At 35.8% G+C, this 13315-nt stretch overlaps 1 protein-coding gene across 5 annotated transcripts in view; it reads right to left on the bottom strand.

Moving 5' to 3' along the window:
• Window positions 1–2354: 2354 nt before the first annotated feature.
• The window catches only part of LOC149565284 (methionine aminopeptidase 1A-like), a 164990-nt gene continuing 154029 nt past the window's right edge, over window positions 2355–13315 (bottom strand). For 4 of the 5 annotated variants that reach the window (XM_089818824.1, XM_089818821.1, XM_089818823.1 and 1 more), the window contains exon 17: window positions 3103–3606. Coding sequence is in view for 2 of the 5 variants with exons in the window: in XM_089818821.1 (XP_089674947.1) it covers window positions 3538–3606 (69 nt within the window). In the remaining 3 variants the exon portion in view is untranslated. Of the gene's footprint in view, window positions 2909–3102; window positions 3607–13315 lie in introns of those variants that run through there. The other variant, XR_016362029.1, reaches the window with a different exon arrangement.

Below are 13315 nucleotides of genomic sequence, written 5' to 3'. Positions count from 1 at the left end.
TAGAATTATTTTCCATTCCATTCGTCTTTCATCCATTATTGTCATTGGTTCTTTCAACCTTGTATTCATAAACAATCAATTCACACTCTTCAAGAAAATGATTTCAAATATTTGCCTCATCAATATAAACCCTTTTACTTGCTCGGTAGGATTGTGTAGCATTATATTCTATGCCATCACAAACTTTGATGTTGCCTTTGTACCACTTGGTAACTATAGTTTTCGACATATTGTTGCTCGATAGCCATTTGCTCGATGTCCTCTATATAGCTTGGTAAACTTTATGCTTGGCAATAGCTCTGTTTGACTCTTCAGTTCGCTATAAGTTGAATTGCTCGGTGAATACTTGGGCTCAAGTATAATAGTAGTACTCACTTATCTCCTTCATTGCCTAGGCAATATATTAGCTCAGGTAATATGCACATTTTGACACTAATTGGCAATATGAGTACTTGTAGGAGTAACACGCATGCATAGAATCATATATCATTGTATTGATAATTATCATTCATGCTTATTTGGTCAAAGCTATCATTTTAAGAATCCTGATGGTGACCTAGTATGCAAGAACTTTATGCATTTATTTCCCGTGCTTCAAAATTAAATCTAGGATTCCAATTCACTTTTGGCGCAATTGTCAAAAAATTCTCTCAAAAGTTGAGAGGGATCAAATAATCCTTTTGCATTAACACCTTGAACATGTCTTTGATTGTGTTTATTTGTTTGAGGCCTTTCATTTGTTGGCAAACTACCCACTATGATAATGCTTAAATCTATCTATATATTTCTCTATCTTGTTATTTCTATCTCTGATCCTACCATCTCATTCTACAAAGTGGAGTCAATTTCCATGCCTTTTGTAAGTTTGTCAAGATCTGGTAATCCATGTTCCCTATTTTAATCAAGTTCTCTGACCAGGGTTTGCTCACAAAATTGAAAAAAGTATTTTACTATTTTTTTTGTGTTCGATATAGTTTGAGGACACTATTGAGAATAAAGAGGTGAAACAAAACTAAAAATCATTATAAGTATGCCAAAGGATAAAGTAGAAAAGAGCCAACATTTTCTTGTTTTAAAATATAAATCATATTTCCACTTGCCTTTGTTGATGTGCAAACCCTAACTGTTTTGAGATTGTCTCTCTTGGTTTCATGTCAAACAAAAACCTTCCTAGAAAACCTCCAACCTACTGCTTGAAACCCAAAACTCTCGTTTCTCACCAAATTTCCATTACTTGTTGAAAAGAAGCTTCATTTCTCTTAGACACATCATAGACCAGCCATTGCATACTAGAATCCTTCACCGCCATAGATTAGAAGTCATTGTTGTTGAAAGAAATTCCCAAAAGTCATCACCTTTGAAACACAAATAGGCAAATTCAATTCATTGGTTATTTTTGCTCTCCTCTACCTTTTCCCATTAAAAGTGTAACTCATCTCACAGGTTACTCTTTGAACCCATTAAAAGTGTCAAACCAAAACCTTGAACAATAATCACATCGCAACAGGCTGATTAAGTTTAACCAAAAAAATCCACCATTTGAATGAAGTGGAAGACACTAAGATTGAGTATCTCCACTCTGTGTCTAATAGAATGACTTGTCAAATTAGCCATGGATTAAGAACAATTGAAACATAGAAAAACCACATAGCGTGTTCCAATACATGATAAATAAAATTGCGCCAAAAGTGAATCCTTACCTCATAATTAATAGCCTCATTTGACAATAAAATTAAGAGCAATTTGGAATAATCATTATATTCAAACCCAATCACTACAACCAAATACACAATCATGTCTAACTAGTGTTCAATATTGTAGTTTTTAGGTTCCACTATCTGCTAATAATTTATCTTAATGATTTTAAAATTTCCCACTTCTTTTAATCATTTCAAATAAATTTGTCCATCAGCTGATATTGACATGTTGTGATGGTTAAGTTGAGATTTTATTGTTCTTGCCATCGAATTTCAACCCTCCTTGAATGCAGTAATTAAATGTTTGAACTAGAGATGACTTCCTTATTTATGACCTCACTGATTTACAACTCCAAAAAAAAGGTGTTTAGAAAAATTTAAAAATAAAATAAATGTTTACACCAGTTTTGCTAGTGTTTTAATGTTTTAACTTACAAGATTAAGTACCTGTAACGTATATCCTAGTAGCATTGTCCACAATAGCACATGTACAAAATGGTATAATCAATAATTTGTGACTACAACTAGTCGTCATTTAAAATAATTGAGTGCCACAGAAGAACCTTAAGAAAAACAAGCAAAACAAAGACCAAGTCTGCAGAAGAAATCAACTAGAAAACTTCTCACGTGTGTTAGGTTTAGGTTGATGGTGGGAGATATAGAAGTAGCTTGAAATTAAGAGGTTGATAAATCACTGTAAGAGTGCTTTACAATCTATACCAAAATTCTAGCAAATCCAACAAGAATTTATCAAACTCTACGTCAAACTCATTTGGTACAGATTATTATATACATGGTCTTCCAACATCTAATTTTGTGATATTCCTTTACCATAGGATAAAATTGCCAAATACCGATTTAAATGCTTGCAGCTGAACAGAATGGTCTTCCAACGCCTAATTATGCAACATTCCATTATCATGGAATATCATTTGCATGTAAGTTGCACAGCCTCTGTGAAGATGACTTTATGAATGGATAAACACCCCACGCGAATCATATTCATGGCTTTCCGCTTGTAAGAATAACACACTCCAAAATTACACAATTTCCATATACATTGCAAGAACAAAGGGTGGCAAAAAGGAAGATCTGATAGTTTACAATGGCATTTGCTAGAAAGTTCTTCATCAAATATATGTAACCTCCATTTCAATTGTTCCCTTCCATTTCATCAGTTTCACCTTTTCTCATTGCTTTCTCCATTTGGCCTGACACATAGTTTATCGTTTTTTACAATTAATCTAGCAGTTGAACTCAAAATGCACTTCTTACTAACAGCATGAATTATTTGCCTTAAACAATAAGATTATTGAATTAGAATAAAAAGCTTTTGGAAAATACTTTAACCCTGCATTTCTAGTTACGTGTAAGATGATATAATAACTAATGATGGCCATAATCATCAGGGAAATTTGATCTTCCTAAGTAAAATAAAGTGCTCAGAGAGAATGACAGGTTTGAGGTTTCCTTTGCCGCTAAAACAAATTCAGATGTACCCTAGAAGCAGCGAAAACAATTCCATCCAGGCATGTACAATTTTGTCAAACGAATTAGAGTTCTAATACATTTTATGACCAATGGAAGAATTTGACAAATAGAAAGGGGAAAATATGACAGATTTCTCTTATTTCAAACGTGCCAGTCATGCTCAGACACTTCCTTGAGAAAACAGCTGTACTCTGCAATCTAGAAGAACAGTCTGAGATTTGGGTATTGACAACCAATTTCTGGATGACTTACACTGGATGAATAATGATGTGCAAAGTAGCAGCCACTCACAATTACTGTGCAGCTTCACTTTTCAGACATCAGGCACTTGAACAATCATTAAAGAAATCTACCAAGGGAAGACATTTGGAGAGCTGGGTAAGCGTGCTGTCAGTACTTCTACTCCCGTCTCTGTTACCTGCATTTAAACAAACACTCGTCAGATATATATCCCTTTCATAATTCCACATATTTCCAAGAAAAAAATGATTAAATGCATGATCATAAATGAATATAATATGAATGTCGTGCAAATCCCAACCATCCAGAATATAAATGTATCAGACATAAATGTCTAAATGCCTTGGCAGAAGGAAATTTCAGAGATTTATTATCAACTTTCAAAGATTGGCTGCCTCAGCACTAAGTAATTTTGAGAGCAGCTATTTGATTTTATACACATGAACCATACTTAAATATTTTATGTAAAATCCTACTGAAATGTTCACCAGCCACAGAGAAATAGTTTGTAACTCTTGTAAGTAAACTATTAATCAAGATAATAAACATATCGTTATGATGCTCTGTAAGTTAAAGATAAAGAGCAGGCTAAATCCTACCTAACTGCTTGCTACTTGTAGAGAACTGGTTTGCAAATCTCATCCCTATGCCACAAGTCCAAATTACTAAAATAATACTGTGATGCCCTATTAGTGATTATATATATTACTACATCACACAATAGATTCTACTAGCATATGCCATAATCCTTTGTGGCGGGACTGCAAAGAGAATCAATTTCATAAAGTTACAAAAAATGCATCATATTGGGTCTAATAGAAGCATTTAACGCTTTTGCAAACTGATAGTCACTATACTTGCTAGTATTGACGGCCCCAGTGTTACCTAGCATAATTTTATCTGTCCTGGAAATGGGAGCATCCCAGAAACTCAAAGACTTGGAAACTCGTCCCTGGTTATCCTATAGTATTAATGTTGAGTTTTCATTATTTGCTTGAGTTTGACTCTCATGTGAAGTCTCAATTTAAATTATTCAACAAAGGTTATATGTTCAGCTTCTATAATGCATACAAGCATGTTTTATCCATGTTTTCATATGACTATTGAAGATTTTCTTATATATTTAAAATATTCCCTAATATTTTAAATATTCATTGTTGTCTTTGCATGGTGAATACTTATGAACTTTTCGAGCATTCCATGGTTTCCTACATTCCTCACTAAGTTTGTTTGCTAAAGTTGAAATAAAAGTTAGAATAGTTGAAGTGAAATAATACGATATGATTAGATGATGAGAGATTTTGTTGTTGCTGAACACATGGTGAAAAAAGTGCCCATGCCTTTTGGTGTTTGTTGTTTGCAAACAACAGTGCAAGATTTGTATATACCCAATCGTATGAACTTCACTTCAATTACTTGATGATCTTTGATTTGCATTTCGTATGGTTTTGATGAGCATTGGTAATTTGAACATCATACTTGCATCCTTTGAAGTTTGAACCATCCTAAGCATAGTTGACTAGGTATAGCTAGGACTGGTTCGTTCTGACAACAACATAAACATACTCTTGTATTAGCAGCAGTAGTCTAGCTTTCAAAACCCATATCCCATTTGCGCTTTATTTTGAATAGAAGTTAGCAGTTGTTTGCACACTCATATCACCATATTATTCACAATGGAGTCGCTTCTATAATCTTTTGTACAGTCTTAGCACACATGGTGATTTTGATCAAGAGAGGATAGAGTGCTTTGGTGCTGCATTCTATGTTGGTGTAGTCATAGAACATTCATCAACAGATTTGGAACTAAAAGGAAGGCATGTTTGAAGTATTTCCTTAATTGTGCCAACCAAAAAGTGGTTGGGAAGTACCCCGTGATAATATCATTGCATCATTCACGCTTTTGCTAGGAGAGAGAAGAAGTGACCAAGAATATTTGCAAAAGAGTAATCTATTGGAAAAAGAAAAAAATCAGCCCAGGGACTAAAGAGGAAAATTCAAAGGAGAATTGCAAGAGAGAAGTTGAAAGACTAGCTCAAGAAAATTGAAGGAGAGTCAAAACTAGTTCCAAACTGGATAAGATAAGATAAATTTCTTAATGTCCAATCAGAGACCACAAGGGTCTAAGGGACTGGAAAATGTACAACAGGGCAACAACCTGCAGTGGGATCACCAAATGGTGTCTGCAAAAAGACAAGTCGAATGACCACTTCTTCCCCCGGCAGGAGACCCAGGCATGAAGGAGGAGATGATGAGCTGGTCAGAAATTTGCCTCAACAGGAATAGAAATTCTAGAATATGGTCATGAAGCTGCAAGGCCTCCTCAAGATAGAGCACAAGAGACCTTTGATCAGTGTATTTGGTGCAGAATCACCTAGGATAGGTTGTTAGCAAGCAAATAGGAGTCTTTGAGAGAGTTAGGAGTAATAAGGTTCTTAGTTTTCGGGTCCTTATGCATGTGGAGAAACAATGTAATGCATTATAGGCAACTTGGTGTCAAAATGTTGGATTGGCAAAATGTGGTGAATAAGGTCCAATAGTGCTAAAAAATTGTAATTTAGTGTAGAAGGGTAGTTAGGAGTGGAAATGGCCTAAACATGGTCTAAATAACTTCCATAGTTGATTTGGAGTCATGATGTTAAGATTCATAAAGTTTGAAGAGTGAAAATGCAAAAATTGTCAATATTGCAAAAGTTGCACATTGACAATTTTGCAATTTTCTTGTCCAAGAAGTTGCAAAAGTTGTTAGCAAGCACAAGGAGGTTATCAACAAGTAGGAGTTGGTTTAGTTAGTTCGAAAATGACATGTTAAAGCCCTCCAAATTAAAATGGTAGAGGTGGGAAGTTTTGAGAAGTACGGATGCTAATAGTAAATAGAGAAATGCTGACAGTTTTGAAGTAAATAGAATGATTTTGGTAGCAATACGATTCACTTGATCTTGTGTTTGGATTTAGTTACTGCATTTTGATTCCTTGCTTTTTGGTTTGGTTTGAAGGTTCTACCAATCAGTAGGTGTTTGAAATAAATGTTTTTGTGAACTGCCTGTTCACTGGCGAGTACTGGGGCAGACTTCACAAAATGGTGTCTACCTGCATTCCCCATGGCTGGAAATCTCTGAAACCTTGAGAAATGCTAGTCGACACTCTGTTCTTTGTATCATAGAAGGGATGGAGCAAGAAGCACAAAACCAAGCACTTTCCTTGGAAGCCCTAGGCGAGACTGGGTTGTTCTCGGTTAGAAATTGAAACAAGGAATGTTGGATTCTTGCAAGGGTGAGTCATTTTTTATGGAATGGGTGTAATGGATTGTGAAAGCATGGAGTGAAGGTGCTATGGGTGCAAGAAGAGGAATTGCAAGCCACTGGTGAGTGAGGAAAGGCAAATTTACCTTTGACTGGTCTAGAATGCTGTCAAACCCTAGTGAACCCTTGAAATTTGGGTTAGGGCACCTAGTGTACCCCCTTTAAGTGATTAGGGTTAACCTTTGTGTAAGTAAAGTATTTCAAGGAGTGGGCAGCCTCTACCTACACTACCATAGACTAGTTCCTATCAGTATCTGAAGAATGAAGAGAGGTGCCTGCACTCTCTAAATAAGTAGTAAAACCTCCCCTTGATGTCATAGTAGATGGGGCATCGAAAGATAAAATGGATCTCCATTTCTGCCTCACCTAGGGAGCAAAGATGGCAGATCCTATCTTCCCTATCAATTTGGTGGTCAGTCTATACACATAGCCCGTAAGAGCCCACCCTTAAAGATCCCAAAGAGATACATAGGGCATGGGACTAGTGGCGAGTGAGGCACCAGAGGCGCACAATACTTCCATCCTAGAAAACCATGTAGTGCTCAACATAAGAAGCCATCCTCAAGTGGAGCCCCCCCCCCCCCCAAGTAGGTTACTCAATGTCATGATAAAACTGCCTGTAGATGTCGAGCAAATCATTCTCATTCAACTCTTGCTAGGAGGAGAGGAGGTGAGTGGGGGCATCCAAAGAGAATTGAAATGGGGGAAGGTGGTCTGTTGCAATCCCAATCGAACTAAGAAGAGAAAAGACCTAGGATAAGAAAATCAGCTCATTCTCACCAAAGAGGTTTGAAAAGTTGGAATCTTAAAGAAGAGAGCGGTTGCTAAGATCAACTTCGAAGCAAGTAGAGGATTTTGAAGAACTGCAATCTCATAGACAAAGGAGAAGTGATTGAAACATTGGTCCAAGTGAACCAAATTCTTTGAGCTAGTTAACAAGTCCTGAAAGAGCAGTTTCGTCTCAAATTACTCATTTTAATCAACTCTAGTTGCAACTCAACAAATTTTTGTTCAAGCTTCTCAAGCTCAAACAATTTTGATACAAAAAGTCAATGTTGCAATGGGACACTAGCAAAATGGTTCCTTTTTGTTTTTAATGATTACCATGATATGCCTAAGAACTATGACAAATCTTCCCCAAGTTTTTTAAGTCGGTGGTCCCAATAAAATAATGGATAATCACATCAAAAATTTGGAAGGAGCACTATGCAATGAGCAAATTGAATATTGAAGTGTAGCATGTCGACTGCGTATCTATTCTTTGGGGGAAGAAGCTATGAATTGGTTTATAAATTTACCCACCTCTTTCATAGATTCATGGGAGGCATTAAAGAAAGCTTTTGTAGAAAGTTTGGTATTCCCATCTCACCATCCAAATTGTTTTCACAACTTGTGCAAGTCAAGAGGCAAGAAGGTGAACTAGAAGTTCATTTAACAATCAATTCCATAGAGCATATACAAGGCTGCAATCCCCTTACACAGTCGATGCAGGGGCAAGAGAGATTTATTGTAACACTGGATCATGTCACTTCCATGTTTGTAAGGCAGTCCCATCCTCCTCTAGTAGATTTGATTGAGGTATATACTATGGCTATTGAAGTAAGAATTTGGGTAAAATTATGTCAGGACCATCATTCCACATGGGGGCAAGTGGATATCAAGTTCCATCAAGTCAAGTATATGGGCTTAACCAAACTTGAGCTCACCAGTTGTAAATCAATCTCCTCAATTAACATATTTAGCTCCATCGAAGTTGGTATTTAATCTTGGAGTTCCTATTTCTCAAACTCCTCAATCACAATCTATATATCTTCACGGTGTAAAGCATTCTACATGAACTCGAGAAGAAAGAGATGAGATGAAACAAATTGTTAATCAAACAAAGTAGTCAAGTGAAATCACTTACTTGAGGAACCAAAATAATTAGTTATAGGGCATGTTGAAGACTCGTCAAGAAACCCAAAATAGCTATCAAGGAAATTATCAAAGATACAATCAAGGCAACATGCAAGGAAATAATCAAGGATCCACTGGTATTAATCAAGGTTATCAAAAGGCATGGAACACAACACCTAACAATGGAAATGTGGCATCACCATTGAACTGTCTACCAAACTTTGACAACCAATCAACAAGCTCAACTAGGAGACTTCTATAACTAAAGGTCGAAGGGCTTCTTTCCTACTGCAAAACAGTTGTAGACAAGCAAAGTTAAGCCAATTGCGCTCTATGGTCATGAGGTCTGAAGGACCACAATTTCAAAATCATGAATGGAAACAAATAAAAAGAATACAAAAGCATCTTATCACTAGTAGCCTCAAAGTTGAATCAATGGTCCCACGTGAGATTCCTAGGCTAAAGCAGGTATGTTTCCAATGGAGGCATCAATGATTATTTATTTTAAGCTATTTTTAAAAAGTTGAAAATATAAATAAATATCACTCACCTAAGCTAGTTGTTGAGGAGTGGCTAGTCTGTAGAAACAAAACGTAAATGAAACAAAACAAGATAAGATAAATTTATTAATGGTTGACAAAAGACTGACAAAGGGTCCAAGGGACTCCAACAGCACGACAAAGGAAACGCCAACAACAGGTCCACCAAACAGTGGTTGGGGAAAGAAAAAGAGAAAGAACATGAACCAAAATAAAAGCAACCGTCGAGAGAGGAACCAAAACAAGAAGCCGAGAAGTGAATGAGAAAATGGGACATTGACATGCAAAAACATCCCAACACAAATCAAGAGATTAAAAGACGTATTGAAATCATTCCCATGTGGACAAAACAAGCCCATTTTGTGAAAGAGTTTAAACCCACTTGAGATCATGACAAAAAAGATTAGATTGTAAGTCACACAACTAAGAACCAAGTCTCATCATCTAAGATGTGAGACGAGTGGTGGAAGGCTCCCAAAGAGGTTTGGGAAGAAAGAACATCTACTTTCTAAAGCGAAGGAGTAGTTCAAACTAAATGACACTTCATCTTTGAATGTGGTCCTTACCAAAATATTCATAGAGGGACATATGAAAACATCCTGAAAGAGGGTTATCTAAACCAAATTTTCAAGGAAGCAAGGCTTCACAAAACTGCCAGTTTCCTAATAAAGATTAATGATTGGAAAGTTGACAAGGGGAAGAACACGAAGAGAGCTTAGGATTTGATTCTTGATCCCTTAGACTATTGGTCTCATGGACATCATTAAAATGCCTTCTTTCATTCAAGATAAATACTCGATGCAAAAGACTAGTAATCTTATACCAGACTGTCGATTTTGATCTGTATTTATATTAGACTGCAGTAGTACTGGTTTGTATTTTACCTTATAGGTAATAATGAATCACTATCAAATATTAATCAGATAACAATCCAATGTGGAGACAAGTGTTTCTACGATTTTCCTTGATACTCGATCTGATGACAGTGAGAAGAGAGAACTATTAAATTGATTCCAATGGTTCTGATCTCTTTCCTTCGATCATATTTATATATGCACCTTCTAAAGATCACAGGACGGGCGGACATGTCTATTTAGTGTGAAGATGCACAATGAATTGTTATGTCAAAGAGTCCTGATCCTAATCGGGTGTTTATTATTATCAAAACATTTTCAAGGAAACTTCTAAAGGCTATAGGATATACCTACCTAGACAAGGCCAAGTAGAGCTGAGAAGAGATGTCACCTTCGAGGAAGACGTTGCCTTCAAAAGGTCAAAGAGCTTAGATGAGTTAGAAATTCAAGACTCACATGAGAACATGGAGGAAGAACCTACTTCAAAACATTTTAAGGAAACTTATAGCAAGTCATTTTGAGGGAACTTCACAACAGACTTAGAGAAGTTTTAGAGGCAAATTATACCAGCATATAGAGGCAATATATATCAATCTATTGAGGCAATTCATATCAGCATTTGAGCACATTAATAAAGCAATCTTGGAGGAATTATTATTGCATATTTATAGCAGATTTGGAGCAAAGACGTAAGAAATTATATGGAAAAGAAACTGCATCACTTTGGAGCACACTTTACTGCAAGCCTTGAGTAGAGATATAAGATAGAAGTAGGGAAGAGATATGAGGTGATCTTGAGAATCGATATAAGGAAGATATGGAGCAAAGATTAAGTTAGAACTGAAGCAGAATTAAGCAGAGCTCTGAAGAAGGTATTAAAGATATAGGTGCTTTCTAATTTAGAAAAGATCAGTGTCACTTGCTGAGTTGGTGCTCAGTTGCAAGGGTTGGTGCCTACGAATTGTGAAGATTGGTGTCTCCACTGTGTAGGAGCCTACAAATCACTAAGAGGGGTTTGTTGTCTCTTATGGGTTGGTACTGACAAAGTTTGTAAGTGTTACACCCCTATCTTGCTATGTTATTGCACTTTGATAGATGCACAATGTTTTATAAACATAATGCTTTTAATGTTTTGGATTGATGAACAAGTAGTTTAATTATGATATACTGCATTAACACGGAAATGATGAATTTGATAAGGGTCAGATATATAGGATTCAGGACTTGTATATGTTTTGATAAGCATGTGTGCGCTCTACAATTTTGAATGTGAGTGTGAATGTGTTCCAAATTTATAAAATGTCAGCTAACAACATTGTATGTGTGTGCAAGTGGATGCAAGAGTCTGTTGTCTTCCGAGCAAGGAGGAGCATCATCATGTAGTTGTGACGTCTAAATAAGGATCAAATTGTCCTCCAAAGCTCTAGGGAAGTGCCACATCTAGAGCATTTAACCTAACCTCACAAAATCCCTAAGTGGCACATATAGGGTTTGAACCTAGATGTGCGGCCAATGATTAGATCTCTATTGTGTCACCTAGAGGGTCAGTTGGATTATTAGAGTTATTCTTTTCCTTATGTAGATCATTTAAATCACACAAACCAATATTCAGTTAAGCTTTCATTAGTGAGCTTAAGGGTTATAAACTGAGGATACATTATTTGAAACCAAGTTGGTTATCTAATTAAATCAATTTGATGATATAATACATACATAATTATGTGTGAATGTAAATTAAGAAATACATAAAACAATAAAATATGAATGTATATATGTAATCATGCAAAATGTATAAAATCAAGGCATGCATACACGTGAACATAGGGGTATGTGTGTGAGTGTGTATTTACATAATGACATACTTAAGTATTCAATCTTCTATACTAATCATGACCAAACCATTCATTTCTGAAGTATAGTATTAAATTAATTAGCCACAACCCCTTAAGGGTTAGGTTCTTAGCCAAGCTTGTTATATTGAAACATATATATATCTTTCTGTGTGTGTGTGTGTGTGTGTGTGTGTGTGTGTGTGTGTGTGTGCGTGCGTGCGTGTACCATCACTTGTTATAAAATGCTGAAAAGGTTAAGTGGACCTGACACAAGATATTTAATCTTCCATATTGCACTACAGCGAGAATATAAATGGGATCAAACCCTATTTTATGGGAAATGTGAAAGAAAATTGAATAAAAAACAACACTTCCTTTGGAATAACCAATGGGGTATTGGTAAGACCATAAGAAAGCGAGGATATTTTGGAAATTGCATTTCATTTGAGTAACGGTTTTGAAACGCATCAGAAATTTAAAGGATATTGAAACGTGAGAACTGATAAAAAGAGAAACATACGTTCTTGTTTTAGAAGGCACAGAACGAATTAGGAACAGGAAAAAAACAATGAACTGAGAAAGACAAGCCACAGTTGTGGGAGCTAGAGGAACTAATAGAGAACAAATACAATAATAATTCTTCTCTCTACTATTTCCTTTGTGTTGGGGATTTTCAAACAAGCTAGGGTTCAGAAATTCTTAAGTGTTTGGATGGAAGTGTTTTCTACTCAATTAAAAGGAGGACAGTATTAGGTTTGCCTTTACTATGCACCTGTTCTTGCATAACTAATTCTTTAAAATTTTGCTTTACTTGCAAAGGTAGCTTCTTGAAAACATTGAAGCTTTCACTCTTGTGAAGTAGTTCATAAAATGATGTCACAACTGGTTTAGTTGTGCATGTCCACTTCGAGGACTTAGAAAATTAACAAAAGTTATCATTCATGTTGTGAAAGTATATGTATTACAGAAGAATATCAAATAAATTATAGAATAGAAGCACACTTTACAGTTCAATAACAGAAATAATGTGCTGGTTATAAATAGCCAAGCGAGAAAAATTCTTCTTCAACTTGTTAGCTAGGCTCTTAATGAAGGTTTGGCAATGAAGAGACATTACTTGTTTACCATATAGGGTAAACGGATATTTATTGCATTAAGAGATTACAATGTAACACAAAACAAGATACTTTATTCATATAAGCAGATATGCAATCATGATTATAATGATGATTCATAATTCCATTCGCACGATGTACATATATCTCCTGAAGGGGTGACTTCAACCATCACGCAACCTTTCAGCCTCTAATACTAATCCCGTTGGTTACATTATATTACTGACAACATCATCCCCCCAAAATAAAAGTCGTCTCCGGACGACAAAATAGAGACAACTAAACTAGTAAGTACATCAAGACTCAAAACAAACTAAGAAGAAGAAGGTTGCATCCTTGGTAGGGCTGG

Source organism: Cupressus sempervirens, chromosome 3 (assembly GCF_028749045.1).
Source record: "Cupressus sempervirens isolate cs-2001-9-10 chromosome 3, ASM2874904v1, whole genome shotgun sequence".
Lineage (NCBI taxonomy): Eukaryota > Viridiplantae > Streptophyta > Pinopsida > Cupressales > Cupressaceae > Cupressus > Cupressus sempervirens.
The sequence above is the reverse complement of the archived record's forward strand: the minus strand, read 5'-3'. Positions and strand labels throughout refer to the sequence as shown.